This window comes from Alosa pseudoharengus, unplaced genomic scaffold, assembly GCF_046254945.1.
Source record: "Alosa pseudoharengus isolate Yale_2024_CS ecotype anadromous, Long Island Sound unplaced genomic scaffold, YU_APseudo_1.1 YU_APseudo_1.1_scf_1, whole genome shotgun sequence".
NCBI lineage: Eukaryota > Metazoa > Chordata > Actinopteri > Clupeiformes > Clupeidae > Alosa > Alosa pseudoharengus.
The window spans coordinates 27,496,306-27,516,740 of NW_027468564.1; the positions used below are offsets into that span (position 1 = coordinate 27,496,306).

Sequence of the window (20,435 nt, forward strand, 5' to 3'; positions counted from 1 at the left end):
ACCATAACAACTATTTATTTGGCTAATTATCACGCATTTGTCCACGTCTTTTACCATTATAAGACATTCACTAAGAAATTGCACTAATTTCGCGTGATTCTAGTTGTTTTACAGCATGAAGGGTTTTTGGTCATGATAAGTATACCTATATTTTGTTCGAAACAACAAAAAACAACACCATTATTATTATTATTATTTACTAAATTAACGTAGTTTAACTTACCTTACCCCACATCATAGATATATACACTAGATGTCGCCTTGACTACTGCTGTTCATTGGAACGAATGCGTCAATCGAGACGCCATCTTGCTTCAGTGATCCACTCCTCTATAATGCATTAGCGTCAATCTGGGCAAAGATCTAGCGAAAATAAAATCACCATAAATCGTCAAAATCTCAAGCAATTATCTAGTTTTTTGGGTTGTTCCAACTGACAGGCATGTATTTATGGTTGAGTCTAGAGAAAACTAAGCTTAAGACGATAATAAAGATACATTTTACCCGTCTAGCCCCATAGACTCCCATTCATTCTGCACTAGCTAGCGGCGGCCCCTAGAGGAACAATGAGTAAACTGCAACCAGGTTCGATACAATGAAAGTAAACAGACTCTTCGTAGACAGGCTGTGGTTGAGGCCACATACTCCTCGTCTCGTTTACTCATGTAAGTTGTAATCTCACCAGAAGTTGCTGTAGATCTGTAGAACATTTACCTCTGCTACTACATAGGCTACGCCAGTCGTTACTTTTATATGCATGGGTCAGTGCCATGGGCAAACGAGATGTAGCTGAATTCATAAATGACAAAACCATGAGAAAGGTGATTTTCTTACGTTTCAACAACAAAGAAGCCGATCTGCCATCATTGTGAGAAGTTCCCAAATTTGTCGCTAATCGCTAAAAAGGTTTTCTATCGCTGGGGATGGCCAAACGTCGCTAAATAGGTAACGCTGACAATACAGGAGAACTAGTTTAGCGCTTCAGATCCCTGTACCATGATGGCGGCGGTGTTGACGCATGCTGAGAAGCAGAAGGCGACATCTAGTGTATATATCTATGACCCCACATAGCCAGCCAGCTCTCGCTCTACGATGCGTTTCCGCTTTCTTGTGGTGGCGTGTGTCACATGACAGCAACCAGCCTATCACACTGGGGCTGTTTCCTGTCGCCCTGGGATCGTCGCACACAGTGACGCGATGCACAAAATTGCGCCAAAATATCAATAGCAATGAAAAAGTACAGTCTTAATATTTTATATCCTTGCTCAAATTTGTAAAATAATGAGCATAAATCTCCGAATGAAAGAAACTTGGGTATATGTAGCCATTACATTTAAACACATCACTTCCCAGAATGCATCTCTTTGCCAAAGAACTTTATTTCCACCTTAAGCAATATAAACATTTCTGCAGTAGTGTATTACATTTATAACAACTTCATAATCAGTATTGAGACGAAAGAACTAGTGCTATCAGTAAGCTATTCTTTTTAAGTTGACATTCTCTGGGGATACGCTTCTGACACGGGCTTTGTTTACCTAGCAACGGTTACTATGCCTCGCTGAAATGAGAAGTGAGAACGTTTTTATTAAATATCCCACTTAAATGAGGGCATAATTTAAGCCAACGGCAAATATGCAGTCCTGAAACGATTGTAATTATTCAATATCCATGTATCCCAAAGTTATAAAAGTCAGTTGACCTAAATCTGTACTCAGTTGTTGAAACGGGGGATCCGTGTGTGGGCCACGGAATATATTGTCATTAACTTGCATTGGAACGAAATCCGTGTGTGTTTCACGGAAATGTCAACTTCCGTTGAGCGAAATCTGCACTCAGTTGTTGAAACAGGGATGGAATGCGACGCCTGACAGGCTAACATTACATAAAAATCGTACTGAATGTATCAAAAGTGTGTTTCCCAATAAGATAACAACATCCGTTGAGCGAAATCTGCACTCAGTTGTTAAACGGGGATCCGTGAAATAGCCACGGAATATATTGTCATTAACTTGCATTGGAACGAAATCCGTGTGTGTTTCACGGAAATGTAACTTCCGTTGAGCGAAATCTGCACTCAGTTGTTGAAACAGGGATGGAATGCAACGCCTGACAGGCTAACATTACACAGACACTAAAAAAGGCAATAAAAATCGAACTGAATGTATCAAAAGTGTGTTTCCCAATAAGATAACAACATCCGTTGAGCGAAATCTGCACTCAGTTGTTTAAACGGGGATCCGTGAAATAGCCACGGGATATGAGTGTCATTAACTTGCATTGAATCGAAATCCGTGTGAGTTTCACGGAAATTTCAGTGATTCCGTGGGCCCACCACGGATTTTGAGTTAAGCGTCCGTGGCTATTTCACGGATTCCTGTGAGACCAGGTTGCTCCATGAACTCCCATTGTGTTTAAATCACATAGCCAAAGGTTTGAACTGGAGAAAATGGCTACTCAAATAATAATATGTTATTGTCAATTATCCTATTCTTTGGGATATTAAATATATATCATATATAAATAAACATTAGAAAGGCTGACATTAGCATCTTCTTGTATTAGGCCTACACATATTTCACATGAAGATGATCATGAGCCACTGAGCGTATTAAATTGTTTTTTGAAATGAATAAACATGAATTTCCATTTTCTCTATTTAGAATAAAAGCCGAGTGATCGGACGCAAGGGAAGAAATGCAACACCACCCGGAACCAGTGTGAATAACAGGGTTCCTGCAACAACTCACTGATTTTTAGTGGATGACATCAAATTAGGTACATTAGTTGTCATTCTTGGGGACACAGGAATGGGACTTTAGAAGTTGATATGAAACCATGGAGGAATTGTTACTTTGGAACTAGATGGAACATCTGTAAAAACTAAGCATTGAGTGTGGATATATTTTGCCATACTGTACATGTCTAGATAGTTTTTGTTCTTTCAAAAAACAAATTTCTAACACATCTTCATCTTAATTTTCTGTTTCAGCTGAATGTGGACAAAATGAACAACATCTACCGATGGACTTTGTGGACACACGTGTACACACACACACACACACACACACACACAGACACACACATACACTCATTCACTCACTTGGACTTTGTGTACCCACGTGCACACGGGATAAGACCAAATTTCCCTCACGGGGTCAAAAGAGTCACCTGACTTCCTCAGAAATGAAACTCAAAGTGATGAAAATGACAGGGAAAAAAGAGATGATTTATGCAAATCAACAAGGTGCATACTGTGCATACTTGATGTGATCTTTTCTCCAGATCTTGCTCTCCTTGTACAGTACTGCTTTCTTCCGTTTACAGAGAAAAGGACATAAGGATGCAGCGAGGCCTGTCAAAAAATCTTTCATTTGCTTTGGAGACCACACTCAGTCACGTGTGTGTGTGTGTGTGTGTGTGTTTGTGTGTGTGTGTGTGTGTGTGCGTGCGTGCGTGTGTGTGCGCATGCGCGCGTGGGCACGCTACATGTGTCTGGAAGGAGGAGTTTGTGTGAGGAAGTTCTCATTCTGTTGTAGTGACCTGTTTGTCTGTTTCAACGGAAAACTGAGTGAAACTGATCTCATTTCACAGCTTCTGGACAGAGAAGATGAAACACTTCATGTTTTTGACTTTGTCGTGGACTTTGTTATGTTCAGGCACAGCATCAGGTGAGGGTATGTTTTTTTGTTTTGTTTCTTGCTTGCTTGCTTTGTTTTATTGCCCCCCTCTCTCTCTCTCTCTCTCTCTCTCTCTGGGCCAGATGTACGTACATTTGCGAACGTAGCGGTATCAGCGTCATGGACACGCCGCAGACTGCGAACGCTGTCAGACCCAAGTTTCCGTCGTATTTATCAATAGTTCAATCCTTAGTGTAAACTGCGCCTTTCTCTGCCTTTCTCCGCCCATAAACGCAATTTACGAACATCCACAACTGAATGGCCGCGCTATACAAGGCCAGTTGAATGAAGTAAACTAATGACAACATTAAAAAGAATCAAACGTTTAGCGATCATGAAATAATATTATACATGATAAGATCAGTAGTTCTACTTCTACTCAAACTACGTGTGCACGTAGGCTATGGAAGATTGGTCAAATCGAGCAAGTAGGAAAATTATGTGAATGACGTGAAAGTGAAAGTAAGACATTCGAAAGGCCAACGAAAGTTAAGGTTGCTTTTGGTAATACAAATACTTTCACCACAAAAAACTGGTGCTCTAAATAGTGATTCTGTTGTCTTTGAAAGGTTCTCTTATTGACGCATTGAACTGCAATTTGGATTAACACCTGCTTTTACAAGGCGGAAGTATTTAGGCGCAGAATAGACGTGCGCTTTCAGGAGCAGTCTTTGTACATACCGCGGAATACATAACTAGGCGCTATTTACTCTTCCCCTCCCATCTTTTTACGCTAAACTCCCACTTTCCCCTGGATCCTCCCAAGAATGCATATGAATGACATGACAAACGCAATCTGCCACTCTCAGCTCCCGCGACAGGCAGTTTGCGCTTTTACATCATTGCGGCCTGTTTGTACATACCTCGCAATGATTTTACACGCACATTGCGAAACAAATACGCCTGAAGTGGGCGCAAAAGCACTAGTACATCTGGCCCTCTGTCTCTCTCTCTCTCCCTCTTTCTCTCTCTCTCTCTGCATCTACACTTTTTCTCTTACTCGCTTTTAAAGTGTAACTCTGTAAAAACAAGTTGGCTACAACAACCAACAGTATGGTCTATTTACGGTAGTTAACAACTTAAAACTTTTGATTGAGAGCAAAATTATGTTAAAGCAACACCATGGAGTTTTTCAACCTTCATAATATATTTCCAAGACTCTTGTGATGGTACATTGACTTACAATAGGTTGAATGACACGTCTGCCATAGCCTGACGGGGGCTGTATCGCTTTTACTGGCACTACGGAACTTCCGGGTTCTGGTAGTAACCCGAGCACAAAAAGAACTACAAAATTTACGGCATACCTCACTTCCTCCATCACTTAGTTAGTGATGCTAACAGGGCAAGGTGCCACATCGCTATGTTATACCGCTAACAATGCTCAAAATATAATTACACTTCTGTGGTAGTGTGGTGAGGGTTTATACTGACAAACCAAGGTATTGTACACTTTGAAAGTGTGAAGAAAGGTTATAGGGTCATTCCACGTCAGTTCAACCAGGGCCCACGCACTTAGGTCTCAAAAAATTCTGAAAAAAATACCAGGTGTACCTATGTTACCCAGGAGAAACACTGTAAAATTACTCTTATGTAAGATCAATACTTTCCAAGATACAGCCAGTTTTACAGGGGGAGGGGGGTGTCGATTTTGTCCAGCCTCTTGTTTGTCAAAGTTCACAAGCCCACAGCGCAAGAACTAAACCATGTAGGAGGCTCAAATATTGCATGGTGGTACATAAATAGGAATAGTATGTAGCAAAATCGTCACGTTTGGTCTGGATAATCCTGCATGGTCATAGCTGTCCCTCAAAGTTGATACAAATTTTATTGGAGTTTTTGGCTGGGCTCTGTTTAAGCCTTCAGTAGACATATTTGTACTCAACATAGGCTCTTGATTTATTTTCCTTACTGAGATAAGTAGAAACACTCTCACAAAAAGCAATGAACAGAAAATAAATCCCTTCAGGGTCTGAACAGCAGACCTCACAAGTCTGAAAAATCATTTTGGTTATCATTTTCAGAGCACCCAAACACCTTGTGGGAATATACAATGATTTTTTAAATATGTTTTTCCTTATTCTCCATGATCCCTTCTTTTTGAAAACACCAATTTGACTTGTCTTATGCAAATCTTTCTTTTTCACTTTCCACCCTGAACATGGGCAAAATGCCCCATTGACATCAATATGTCAAGCATGCAAAATTTGAGCCTCCTACATGGTTTAGTTCTTGCGCTGTGGGCTTGTGAACTTTGACAAAAAAAAGAGCCTGAACAAAATCGACACCCCTCTCCCCCTGTAAAACTGGCTGTATCTTGGAAAGTATTGATCTTACATAAGAGTAATTTTACAGTGTGTCTCCTGGGTAACATAGGTACACCTGGTATTTTTTTCAGAATTTTTTGAGACCTAAGTGCGTGGGCCCTGGTTGAATTGACGTGGAATGACCCTATAACAAGACCTGTATCTGTAGGAAGAAAATTCCATGGCTTTCTGGTCCGGTATTGTGAAATCAGCGGGCGTGGTCGATCTTGCAGCGCTGCGCAGATCAGGCTGAACCTTTCAAAACAACCATGCCTTACGTTTAGCCAGATCTTCGCAGCGCTGATCGTATTGAACGCGCCTGCTGATTTGACGATACCAGACCAGAAGGGTATTTCGTCAATGCAGAATTAAGAAATCCTAGATAAGTGATAAAGCGAGGCTTGGCATAGCATTGTCTGGTCATCCTAGCTCAACACGTTTCATTAACGCCAATCCAGGATGAGTATGTCAAGCCAGAGGTAAGTAATTCAGGATACGTATGCATTCTCGTTTTTCCTCCCCATGGTAGGAATAAAAAATACACTAAAAATAGAGTCATTCAGACATTAGAACTGATTTGTCTATGTCGCTGGCATTTTCCCTTCTTTTAGATGACAATTTTGGCGGGACAAACACCACCCCAATAACACCCCTGCCTTTCGCTATAGACCAGGTTTTTCTTGGTCAGTGACGTAATGCTTTTTAGATGGTGTAAGATGGCGATTTTTAGATTGTAAAGAAAGGTTCACCTTATGTTGTTAATGGCCACACCCCTGGGTGTAAAAGTACAGCGCATGGGGAACTATTCCTCACCTTATTGAGTGTAACATAAGAATAAGCCTTGCGTCACGCTTTGCGCTACCTTGGGCTGGGTGCACGATAGGGGCCTTAAGCACTATGCCTATCTTTCATATAGACTGCTATGCTTCGTAGTTGCAAATGTGTTCTCAGTTGAACCTGTCAGAAGATTTAATGTCACATATAAAATGTTGGAAAAACGTTACAAAATGACATGGATGAACAAAATAACAGTCTGGTTGAAAAAATGTGACAAGGCATTTAAAGAGACACTCAGCAATACTGAGATTTTAAAGGTTACTATACTCTTGTCTGACACATACCATTTAACGGTCTTGCTCAACACCGCTAATGGTTGGCTTTAACCAAACCTTTTATTAATCAACTTCAGCCTGGCTCTGTGTCTGAACTAAATCTGGCCAGTGTGGGTGTACTCCGGTTAGCGCATGGAGATAACACTTTCAAACTTGGGCCTCTGGACTTGTCATCTAGAGTGTCACCTGCGCTATGCTAACACACAAAAACACACATCCAAATTGCTTCTGAATGTTTCTCTACAGAACAATTGAGGATTGTGCTGCTGGGTAGGAGTGGAGTTGGAAAGAGTGCAACAGGAAACACCATTCTGGGGAGAAATGCCTTCAGGGAAGATTCATCGTTTGGCTCAGTCACCTCAGCTTCTTCTCAGGAGAGTGGAGAGGTGCATGGGAGACGCATCACACTGGTTGACACTCCAGGACTGTTTGATACAGAGAAGTCAGCAGCTGACCTGAAAAGGGAGATAGAGGAGTGTGTGAACCTGTCTCTTCCTGGACCTCACGTCTTTCTTCTGGTGATCCGACTGGGAGTGAGATTCACAGAGGAGGAGAGAAACACAGTGAAGTGGATCCAGGAGAACTTTGGCAAGAGATCGGCACAGTTCACAATAGTGCTGTTCACTCATGTTGATCAGTTGAGGCATAAACCAGTGAGAAGCACCCTAAATAAAGACCTTCAGACCTTGCTAGACAGCTTTGGGGGTAGATATCATTCCTTTAATAATGAAGAAAAGGATGACCAGACACAGGTCTTAGAGCTGCTGGAGAAGATTGACAAGATGGTGGAGAAGAATTGGGGAGAATATTACACAAACAAGATGTACCAGGAGGCTCAGAGCAGGATCAGAGAAGAGGAGGAGAGGAGGAGACAGGAGGAGCAGAGAGAAAAAGACGAGGAAGAGATGAAGATCAGAGATGATGAAAGACAGAAAATGATGGAGGAAGAGAAATGGGAGAAACTATTTACTGTCTGTAAATATTTTGTAGCATTTCTGGGGGCATACATTGTTCAGCCAAAACTTGTAAAAATAGTAGGGGTAGCTGTAGTATACAAAATAATAATAACACTGCAGCCATTTGGCTAGCATGAGTGAATGATGAAAATCAAACCACAGCCTCCTTTTTGTAGCCAGTCCCTTGTTTGATTTTGGTGTTTTTCATTGTATTGCATTTCTATACTGACCTATAACATTACTGAAAATAAAGACTGTCTCTGACAGTAGACTTGACATGACACTGGAGTACAGTCTTTAAAACATTGATTAACATAAAAATAGAGTTGCACAGTCAGTAACATATGTAAAGCTAGATAAACAGATTAAGATGGAGTGTGAGGTCCTTGCATGCATCACGTAGATGTAAATTGCTGGTTGGAGAGGCTCGTTGCTCATCGATTCCAGAGGATTTTGCTCATTGTTGCCAATATAATTTGATTGATCCTTCATGCTGCCTTCAATGTCCAAAATTATATTTCATTGTGAGCAGCTGTTGCTGCAGTCAAACATTACATCATTCCACTTTTTGGTATCCTGGCAATGGCGTTTTGTGTTGGTATCCGGGTATGCTGTCCGGAAAAAAAAGTTGGTGCCTTGATGCCTGCTATGGCAAGTGACTTGCAGGCATTAGCCGCATTAGCTACAAGAGAAAGCGACAAAGTAGCAGGCGGCCATTCATTTCCAATCAGAGTAGCCGTTTCTCAGTGACAAGCGATATGACAAGCTGAATGCCAATCGGAGTCAAGACGACAATGTGTTGCTTGAAAGTTAAGAACTGTAAGAAATACAAAAGATTCATATGATGGCTTGAAATGCTTCAGATGTAAACTTATCCCCAAAATTCCCCAAAAACTCCAGTTGACGCCTTATTAGACCAAGAGCCTCCCCGGGGGATGCGCTTTCTAAACTTTCCCTTACCCCCCGCATAGAAAAAAACGAATGTCCACCATGTTTTTTTGTGCATGCATTTGTTGACACGCACCATACAGGGTGCAATTAGCTGTGTGGCCAAGGCTACAAATAGTGACTCCATTTTGTTAAAGATATGTCTGGCTAAATGTCAATTAACCTCTTGCTCCACCCAGAGGTGATTCAGTGGAACAGCATAATAACAAGTATGCCTGATAAGGATAAAGAGCCTTTATCCTTCTAGGGCAAAACACCTTTCAAGAACTGTCCTAGAACTGACTAATATTGTACCTGAACTTTACTGACACCACTGAAAATCTGAGAAGGCAGCCATACCCCCCCTTCTCTCCTGATCACTTGTTCCATTTTCATTTCTCGTCAGCCTTTAAGTCTAGACTGTGTGTCATGATTTTGTTTTACTGCATTGTAAAATCCAGAAGAGCTGATCCACAACTTACAAAGTAATTTCTGACTCCCTCAGAAATTAAACGTATTTGTAGTGTTGTAGAAAAATGAGTTTGTGTATACATACAGTATAAATGCACCACTGTTGGGTTACCAAGACACACATGTAGCCATGGAGTTGAGGATGTGTTTCTTTCTATTAATATGATGGATGGTTTTCCAGGGAGTTCTTTGATGGAAAGGACATTAGCTTGTGAGAAGGCAAATGTATTAGCCCCATTATATAGACATCATTTTGTCTCAACGCAGACCCATAGGGCATCTCAACGAGAAAAGTTTAAATCTAAACGAGACAAAAAACACAGTTTTGTAGAAACAAATAAGCATTAGTTATTTATCCACAATCAGATGTTTTTATTAGTTTGTATTTACATACAGTATAAATACATTACCTAGCACATTGTGTGATAGAAATTACAGTGGCTAGTCTTTGCTGTTGGGTTACCAAGACACACATGTACATGAACTGTTTATGTGTTTTTTCTCTAAAGTAGAATTGAGGATTGTACTACTGGGTAAAAGTGGAGCTGGGAAGAGTGCAACCGCAAACACCATCCTGGGGAAAGATGCCTTCAAAGAAGATCCATCTTTTGACTCAGTCACTTCAATTTCTCATAAGGAGAGGGGAGAGGTGCATGGGAGACAGATCACAGTGGTTGACACCCCAGGACTGTATGATACAAGTAAGCCTGCAGCTGAGCTAAAAAGTGAGATAGAGAAGTGTGTTGAGATGTCTGTTCCTGGGCCCCACGTGTTCCTGCTGGTGATCAGATTAGCGGTGAGATTCACAGACGAGGAGAGAAACGCAGTGAAGTGGATCCAGGATAACTTTGGTGAAAGAGCGGCAAAGTTTACTATGGTACTGTTCACTCACGTTGATCAGCTGAAGGGGAAATCAGTGGAGAGCACCTTCAATGAAGAGATTCGTAACCTGACGGACAGCTGTGGGGGTGGATATCATGCCTTTAATAACTCGGACAAGGTTGACCAGACTCAGGTGATAGAGCTGCTGAAGAAGATGGAGGACGTGGTGGATAATAATGAAGGAGAACACTACACAAACCAGATGTACCAGGAGGTTCAGAGAAAGATGAGAGAAGAGGAGGAGAGAAAGAGACAGGAGGAGGAGAGAGAAAGACAGGAGCGTGCGGAACAGATCAGAGAAGATGAAAGAAGGAAAAAGAGGGAGGAAGATGAAAAGAGAAAGCAGGAATCACGCCGTAAGGCATGTAAAATTATTGGAGGAGGTATTGGGGCAGTCGCAGGTTTATTTCATTCAATTTGGGGTGCACCTGTGACAGGAGTAGCAGCATCATACTTTGCAGAGGAAAATGCAGAAACACTTTGCTTTTGGGCAGCATAGGAGTGACCAGTGGAAATCCAGACAGAGCTTTATGCCCAATAACTCATCATAATGTGATGGAAAAAACACCTTCATGCATTAATTATTACAAAATAATTTTTTATGAGGACTATTATTCGGTATTCGGTATGTATTATATAATATATTATATGAAAGAATGAAAAGCAAAATGATAAACAAAATTAAACAAGAAGCTAAAGCAGGGATTCCACAAAGTATGTTCAGGTATTGGAGGAATGCTAGGGGCAGGCTTGGGTTTTGCTCATTCTCTTTTTCTTAGAGGAACAATTGGAGAAGCAACAGGAGCATTCCTTGGAAACAAAACAGCAGAAACATTTTGCTTCTGAGCAGCATAGGAGTGAACAATGAAAATCTAGACAGAGCTTTATGCATCAGGAACAATATTTCATGTTTTTTATAAGTTGATAGCTCTCTCTAAGGTGTAAATGGCTGCCAGATAGTAGACCTATGGCTTCTGACACACATGTGTAACCATACTGATCCAGTCTCAGAACCAGAACAAGAAGAGAACCAGTATTAATCTGGAACTAACTTGATGCTTCAACAAGATGTGTCTGAAAGTTTGGTCTAGTTGATAAATTGGCAATTTGGTGAAATTGTGTCTGTTTATCAAGGGGGCTGATAAATTACCCATTTAGATTTCATTCCATTTTTTGTTTTGTTTTCCAGTGTAGACTTGTGTCTAAAATAGGCAAAAATCATTTTTGATCAAGATTGTCCATTTTTTTTTTAAAAAACGAAATAAAGCAATTTACTTCTAACATTTAAATTTTTATTTCTTCTCACCTGACCCCACACAAATCCATAGAGTTTTGATTTGAAACATGTTGAATTTGAAGGCTAACACATGGGGCTACCACCAGGTGGCCATTCCAAACTTACATTTTAGTATTGTGTGCCTTATTCAAGTGCCTCGAATGGCTTGCAACACAGTTGAGCCCTGTTTATTCATGCATGAATTACTAAATTACACATTAAAGCATCCTTTGCCAAGATGTACATGAAAAATTATCCACATTTCACAATATTGATATGGCAGGAAGATAGGGATTTAAGCCACACTCTTTTTCATTGATTACCCTTTCAATAAGATCTTTTTTATAAGATTAGATAATGAGTTATATGGAATTAGCTCTAGGAACATTTCTAATGCAAGGTCAGGTCAATGTGTGCTGTGATTATACAATGCATATGTTTATAATACAGGACATTATTTGTGTCTATTTACCAAACTCATTGGATTGATCATACTCAATGTAACCTATGTAGGTCAATCTCCTATCACAAATGCACACATTTGACCCCTACCATCAAAACGGTCATCACACAACACACAAATTATGGGCAATGTCTGTCTGCAGAGTGCAAGCCAGGGGTGGAACAGGTAGGGATGTAACATGTAGAATAAGGTACATCCTGTAGTCTTCTACTGTAAAACAACTGCAGCCAGGGCAGAGGGTTTGAGCATGCTTTATGTGGAATTGCTGTTTTTTTCTGTTTTCAGACATACATACATACATAGCAAGCAATAGTGAAGATCAAAGAAAGTAGACAGATTAGGATAGGTGTCAGTTTATCAAAACACATGATTAAGTATGTGCACATAGACATAGAACTTGGGTGAAAATATATTGGCCCCATGTATTGGCACTTTAACTGATATTTCAAGCCCCGTTGTTACCAATACCAGATCCATTTATTTATGTCAGCATGGGAAAAATAAGTCTTGGTGCATCCCTATTAGAGATGCGCGGATGAACTTTAATGTCACCTGAACCCGCTTCTAAAAATAAATCATCCACCCGCCACCCACCCGAACCAATGATTCTCTCTGATTTAGATATCCGCACCCAATTCCACCCGATCATCATTCTCTATGAGTCATTAAGCATGAAAAAGGGAACAGACAACGGGCTGATATCTACGATGGAGTATTAGGGCCACACATGAAGAAAAAAAATATTGGTAACACTTTATATTAAGACACGCATATTCACCATTAATTAGCTGCTTACTAACATATATATATTAGTAGCATACTAGCCATTTGTTAGTCCTTATAAGTCACTAATTAATACCTTATTCTGCAAGACCTTATTCTACCCTTACTAGACCCTTAATTAAGAATTTCCCTTATGTAAGCTCCTAATTACCCCTTATTAATAGTTATTAAATAAGTTGTTGCATATGAATTATGACCTAAATATGCATGGTTCAGTATGGGCCTTGTAAGGTGGTAGTACCACAAGAACAGTTATTCACTCATATTAAAGGAAAATTACGTTTTTTAGCACTTTAAGGCCCTTTTCTGGTTTGTTTTGGATGAACTAGAGTGGTGGTCCTGTCTCGACTTTTCTGACTCGTTTTGAATCGCCTTTTCACCTCTCAGGGTGGCTGGCAATGGGCATACTGTAGTAGGCTACTCAAACATGTCCTAAAACAACCCTTAACGTTCGTTTTCAAAACTGTGCAACTCACCGAGTGGTTAGTGGTGTTCGTTGATGTTCCAAAACAAGTAGCATAGCGAAATACAGTTTCTGTCGTCTTTTATTTGGCATTTTGTAAAATCCCATTGATTTCTGTTGGAAGACTCATTGTTGATATTACTACTGCGCCACCGTCTATGCTTCAGGTTCAAATACGAATCATACATTGCGCCGATATATTTGCTTTTAATAGTCAACGAACTCCACTAACCACTCGGTGAGTTGCACAGTTTTGAAAACGAACGTTAAGGGTTGTTTTAGGACATGTTTGAGTAGCCTACTACAGTATGCCCATTGCCAGCCACCCTGAGAAGTGAAAAGGCGATTCAAAACGAGTCAGAAAAGTCGAGACAGGACCAATCGTCAAAATTTCGGTGTCCACCACTCTAGTTCATCCAAAACAAACCAGAAAAGGGCCTTAAAGTGCTAAAAACTGGAATTTTCCTTTAATACTTATTAAATATGCTCTTTTCAAATGGAACTAGGCACTAAACCACAAGTGCTAATAGTGTACAAATAACTCATAATTAAGTCTTTGTAATGCAGAATATGTTCCCTATTCTAAAGTTGGGTCTTTGTTTACATTTAATTCACAATTAATTTGGCACTTATTAACCCCCATGTGTTCCCTAAACTAAAGTTGCCTCCTATTCACACTTTTTAAGTGTATTACAGCGCACACAAGAAGAAGAAGAAGAAGAAGAAGAAGAAGAAGAAGACAGCCAAGTTAGCACAAAAATCGATTTTAGACCCAACTTTAACACAATTATTAGTTAAATATAGGTTTGGTCTTTAAAATTAACACTTCTCTGTAACTCATGTGCACTCTGTGAATAGGTATTGTAGCAAAGCAACACCACTGATCACTACAACACAGTTTGATTTCTGATTGTCACTAATAATCTCTCACTCTCTTCTGTGATTCAGTTATTTATTAATTTATAAAAAATCCTTGTATAAATGAATAAATTACAATTCTTTACCTAGAAACCACACCTAGTCATGTGTATGTGTGAATATGTGTGTGTGAGTGTGTGACATAAAGAGTTTCAGCCACAGCCCATGGGTTTCAGTCACTCACTGGCGATCCATTGAAGAGAGTTTGTTATCCACAGGCACTCGTAAGGGACATTTTGTTTTCTTGCTTACTTGTTGTTTTGCTGTCTGTGTGCCCGTACACTCTTTTTTGTTGTCCTTACTCTTTGGTGGCTTTCAGACTGTGATTTAGCTACATATAATGTATCTAGCAACAGCATGTACACAATCAACTTTACCTTGCATGTTTATAACACTTATTACTTTGGAATATTCATGTTCTGGAGGTAAAAAAAAATGTGTGTGTGTGTGTGAATGTGTTATGTGTGTGTGTGTGTGTGTGTGAATGTGTTTGTGTGTGTTTGTGTGTGTGTGTGTATGTGCCTTTGTGTGTGCACGTGTGTGTGCTTATGTGTGCGTGTGTGTTTATGTGTACGTGCGTGTGTGTTTATGTGTTTTAATGCTATAAAAAGAAAAAAAAAACAATCACGGGAAACCGTGTTTGCGATGCAACCTGAAATAAAGTTTCATTTATCATAATTAGCCCACCAATAAAATACAATCTTGGGTACAAAGTCATCACCCTTAGGGCTGTATTTTCGGTCACCAGCGCATGGCGTAAAGTTCGTTATTCACACGCGCGAAGTTGAATTCGTTATTTTGCACCTTTATTTTTTAAGCATTGCGCCCAGGGGTGTGGCAATTAACAACCTAGGGAGGGAACTGGCGCATTGTCTAAAAAACGCTATCATACACCACCTAAACCTGGTCAGAAGTCAATGGCGAGTTGTTCATATGCTATTTTAAGAGCGCATGTCAACAGTCATATTGGCAGGTGCATGCACCATCCTTCTATCATTCATGAACGCACACCAGCGCACGTCCATGCAAAGCATTACAAATTGCACGATTACAATGGTAAACATAATTAGAATAAAGATATTACGAAATACTGTACATCTCATGATGAGTAGTTATTCACCATCATTTGCAAATTGGTAATGACGGTTAAAAGTGATTAGGGGAGAGGCGAGAGACAGGTATGGAGCACAGCTGAAGACGCACTGTCACGAGATATAAGCAACTCCTCTGCAGGATAAATGTTGTTTTATTCAGTCATTTGAGCAACATTAGGGTAAGTGTTGCTTTTTCCAGCCTATGTTTTCGATGGTAACCCATTGTCAGTCAATAGTGAAAGTAACTGCATATAACTGTCTTGTCGTTGACTGACTCCTTGGTGAAGTTAGTTTCACTTTGCCAATGAGTTCAAATAATAGACGAGTGCAAATGCGTGAAGGCTATGCTAGGTTTTAGTAAAGCATGGTTTAAGAATGACTATTCCATACGGTCTCGCAAGCAGCCTCCCTCAAATGCGCCGTTGAATGCCAAAATACCGATGCATTTATTTGACATATCGCGTGTTGCGCCGTTAAAGGGAATGACAGATGTCATTCTCATTGGTTTAAAATGATGTTACGCCCCAAACACACCCATATGACTGATTAAAAGACCTAGGAACACCTTGTTACGCCATGCGCTCCACTTTTGAGAACGAAACCCCTCCCAATGTGAACTGGAGATCCTACTAAATTTGAATAGACTTTTGACGAGTGACGATGCACTTTAGAATGTCATGATAGGGCCCATAGTGTTTATGATGCTACATGGCTTCACATCTCAGACATAATAAAGTCCTTAGAGAAATAACTGGGAAAGTTTACTCTGATAGGCTACCATAGATGTGAAGTCCCCCTTCCCCTTTGGCCTTTCAAAATGCTACTGGCACAGAGACTTTGGTCAATTCATGTAAAGGTGTAGGCTAGCATTCAGACTGGACTCCTACACACTTAATGCATGCTAAATAAATTGTTATATTTCATTATAGGTAGTTTGTCTGTAAGATTTCATAATTCTTACTTTATATTAACAAACAGTTTTCTTGAGCAAGGCACCTGTTTTTGTTGCAGGCAGCTCACTGCGCCGGAATTAGTGTGTGCTTCACCTCACTGTGTGTTCACTGTGTGCTGAGTGTGTTTCACTAATTCTTGTATTGGGATAAATACAGAGACCAAATTTCCCTTATGATACAAGTAAGACTGCAGCTGAGCTAAAAAGTGAGATAGAGAAGTGTGTTGAGATGTCTGTTCCTGGGCCCCACTTGTTCCTGCTGGTGATCAGATTAGGGGTGAGATTCACAGAGGAGGAGAGAAACGCAGTGAAGTGGATCCAGGACAACTTTGGTGAAAGAGCGGCAAAGTTTACTATGGTACTGTTCACTCACGTTGATATGCTGAAGGGGAAATCAGTGGAGAGCACCTTCAATGAAGAGATTCGTAACCTGATGGTCAGATGTGAGGGTGGATATCATGCCTTTAATAACTTGGAGAAGGTTGACCAGACTCAGGTGATAGAGCTGCTGAAGAAGATGGAGGACGTGGTGGATAATAATGAAGGAGAACACTACACAAACCAGATGTACCAGGAGGTTCAGAGAAAGATGTGCCTTAGTAAAAGTCTCCAGTGCCCCAGTAAAATTCTAGCGCGGCTCTCGCTGGAAACGGCATTCATGAGCGCATCTCCGAGCCTGCTTTAGTCATGACTCGAGCCTGTAACTTACCAGCCAATAAAAAAAAAACAAGGAATAAAGAAAGGGGCCATAATAGCCAATCAGGAAATAGCACCTCTGTAGCTGGGTAAGATTGAACGCAATAACCAATGAAAATCGTTCACATGATTCTTCCGAGTGTTTCGTTGTAGGCTACTGCACACATACACTGTGGAATCCGCTGGAGTTCCTCACATCACTTTGAGCATAGAGTAAGTCGTCCCTTGTTTAATGTTACAACAAATTCACAACTTGTTTGACAGACAAAATGACAAGTTGATCGCTGTTAGAGAGTGTTACCCACATAACTAGCATCTGTTTTTCAATGCTTAGCGTCATTGTAGCCTAAATTTAGCAACAGTTTACCAGCTTGTGCTCTCTCCCTCACACACACACTCACCATGCGTAGGCTGCATGCACACATGCGGACATTTAATAAGGATTTATATGTATACTGTAGAGAGAGTCCTGTAAAAGTAGCCTATACTGCTTGTGAAGCTGTCCTACTGTAAAACTAAACATAGCCTTCTGATAAACTATTCAGAGATGGACATCAGAAAATTCTTCCTGAACAGAGGGAGAGGAACAGTGAGGAATGATAATTGGCCACATTAACGGTAACATTAACATTTATGCTGGTAATAGCCAGTGCTGTGATTTGATCAATGGTTTAATGGCAAACTTAAATAAGTTTGCTGCATTTGCAAATGTAGCCTATAATAATATACAGAGAATCAAAGTAGCCATCTGTGTAGATTATTATAGGCTACATTTGCAAATTATCACCAAAAGTCAGTATGAAGGCTTTAGTAGGCTATTTAAGCTACAAAGAACTGCAGTATTGCCAGGATGTCTATAGGACCCTTGCCTGGGAGGGAAGTATATCTCAATTTTGACTAAAAATAAGCTTCCCTTGTGTTAGTAGGAAAGCCTATTAAATTCATGCAGTGAGTATAGGCCTACTTATGCCTATGTGTTTGGATGTTCCTGGATAGTGGCTGCTACAACAATTGAGGGAGAGAGTGCTGGAGGAGGAGGAGGAGGAGGAGAAGAAGGTCGAAGAGAGGGAGAAGAGAGGGGAGAAAGAGCACAGGCTGGGCAGTCCAATACCAGGCAGGAGGAGGAGGAGGAGGAGAGAGACAGGCAAGAAAGGGATGAGGACATGATGGGGGCTAGACGTAAAACTATTCAGAGTATGGAGGAGGATGTATGTGACCTAGGGGAGATATGTGATGGTCCAAATCAGGCTAGCCATTTATTTCATATTGCGCGCACAGTTCAAATTTTATTTTTTTATGTTGGGGGCCTGTGCCCCAGCAAAGCTCTAGGTCTAGAATCGCCCCTGGAGAAAGTATTGGGGCAGGCTTAGGTTTGATTCATTCAATTTGGGGTGCACCTGTGACAGGAGTAGCAGCAGCATACTTTGCAATGGAAAATGCACTTTGCTTTTGGGCAGCGTAGGAGTGACCAGTGGAAATCCAGACAGAGCTTTATGCCCAATAACTCATCATAATGTGATGCAATTAACACCTTCATGCATTAATTATTACAAAATAGATTTTTATGAGGACTATTATTCGGTATTTGGTATGTATTATAATGTATTATATATTGTATAACAGAATGAAAAGGATGAACAAAATTAAACAAGAAGCAGACAAGCTAAAGCAGGGATTCCGCAAAGTATGTTCAAGTATTGGAGGAATGCTGGGGGCAGGCTTGGGTTTTGCTCATTCTCTTTTTCTTAGAGGAACAATTGGAGAAGCAACAGGAGCATTCCTTGGAAACAAAACAGCAGAAACATTTTACTTCCGTGTAAATGGCTGCCAGATAGTAGACCTATGGCTTCTGACACACCCGTATAGCCATACTGAATCAGTCTCAGACTCTGTACAAGAAGAGAACCAGTATTAATCTGGAACTAACCTTGATGCTTCAACAGGATGTGTCTGAAAGTTTGGTCTAGTTGATAAATTGCCTATTTGGTGAAATTTTGTCTGTTTACCAAGGGGGCTGATAAATTACCAATTTAGATTTCATTCCATTTTTTTGTTTTCCAGGCAAAACTCATTTTTGATCAAGATTATCCCTGTGTTTTAAAAAAAAAAAAAAAAAAAACAATTCACTTCTAACATTTCAGTTTTTCTTTCTTCAACTCACCTGACCCCACACAAATCACAGGCACACCGGTGGCATGGGGGATGTGGGGGATATGTCCCCCGCAGTGCTGAAGAGACAGCTGCCATCCCCCTTACTTTTAAAAAGGAAAAAAAAAAATCCTTATAGGTACGCTAAATAAATAATAACCTATAGGTTTACGCTAGCTATGTAGGGATGTTAACAGATGACCGTTTGACTGATGGTTGACCGTATCAACGTTAACCGATCAAAGTTGTCAGTAGTCGGTTAAAAAAAAAGTGATCTCTAAATTAGGTTATTATAGACAGTGGACTAAATGCTAATACAATTAGCCATCTCATTCCAAGATCTTTTTGTGTGAAGTGAGCAAATTATCCCTCACACTCAATTTTTCATAACTCGCCTCTTTGTACTTAATAAACCAATAACAATTTGGCTTGAGGCCACAGCAAGGTTTGCGAAAAGTAAAGGCTACAGGCTAAAACACTCTAGGTTAGAGCCAGGGCAGACAACAGGATGAAGTGTGCAAGAAAAGTAGTGTGTGGGACCATTTCAACAAAACAACAGATGTAACACAGATGTAAGTTGCAACCATTAATTCCGTATAACAGGACACCTGGCTGGCCGTTATCCCGCTTATCACCCAGTTGCCACTATAGACAATAGCCATGCCTTTAACAAAGGAAACAAGCGGTTCCATTTAAAAAGAAGACAACTTGTAGGCTACAACTTTCTTTGGCCCTATAACAGCGATCGAAAGGACAGTTAACTTGTTTACAGTTGATTCCATTGTTGCGAAGCCTACTTTCAGGCATCTTTTACGCAGTCATAAAAAAATTTCACAGTCTATTTTGTAGGCCACCGTATTCTCTATTTAACTTGTTTTTTGTTCATTTATTTTCCAAGAATAACTAATGGTCAAACCGTTGTGTTATGTTTTAATAATCAGGCAGTGGCCCAACCTTTAACACCTGTCTGTGAGCTGTTGGCTACAGTATTCTCGTTCATAGATTAAACAAGAATAAAAAAAATAATATTATATACAAAAGAGTTGTTCTGTCCATTATTATAAGGTACACAGTGAGTTAGACCTGCCTTGGCTGATGCGTCTTTTACGCATTCTGAAGGTGCCTGTTTTATTCATTGGTTTTATCGTGTTGTGGTCTATAAGGCAACATTCCTCATGGGCTTAGATTTGGAAGATGGGCTTAGATTTGGAAATACATTACATCTAGCCTACATTTCAGGAAGGATCATCAATGGTAGCAGCTAAGGTGAGGATGATCATCATCTTTCTTTATTGTTAGCACTGCCTT

General features: G+C 40.3%; 1 protein-coding gene across 6 annotated transcripts; it reads left to right on the forward strand.

The window, feature by feature from the left end:
* Nucleotides 1-3,513: 3,513 nt before the first annotated feature.
* Nucleotides 3,514-14,333, forward strand: LOC143124346 (GTPase IMAP family member 9-like). Of its 6 annotated transcripts, none has more exons than XM_076285784.1 (2): nucleotides 3,514-3,677; nucleotides 9,962-14,333. In XM_076285784.1, the coding sequence occupies exons 1-2, from the start codon at nucleotides 3,611-3,613 to the stop codon at nucleotides 10,831-10,833; spliced, it is 939 nt and encodes a 312-aa protein (XP_076141899.1). In that variant the 5' UTR covers nucleotides 3,514-3,610; the 3' UTR covers nucleotides 10,834-14,333. The 6 variants fall into 6 exon arrangements, with proteins under 6 accessions (XP_076141899.1, XP_076141908.1, XP_076141916.1 ...); XM_076285793.1 differs by having other exon boundaries at nucleotides 9,965-14,333; XM_076285801.1 differs by having other exon boundaries at nucleotides 3,514-3,671.
* Nucleotides 14,334-20,435: the final 6,102 nt, after the last annotated feature.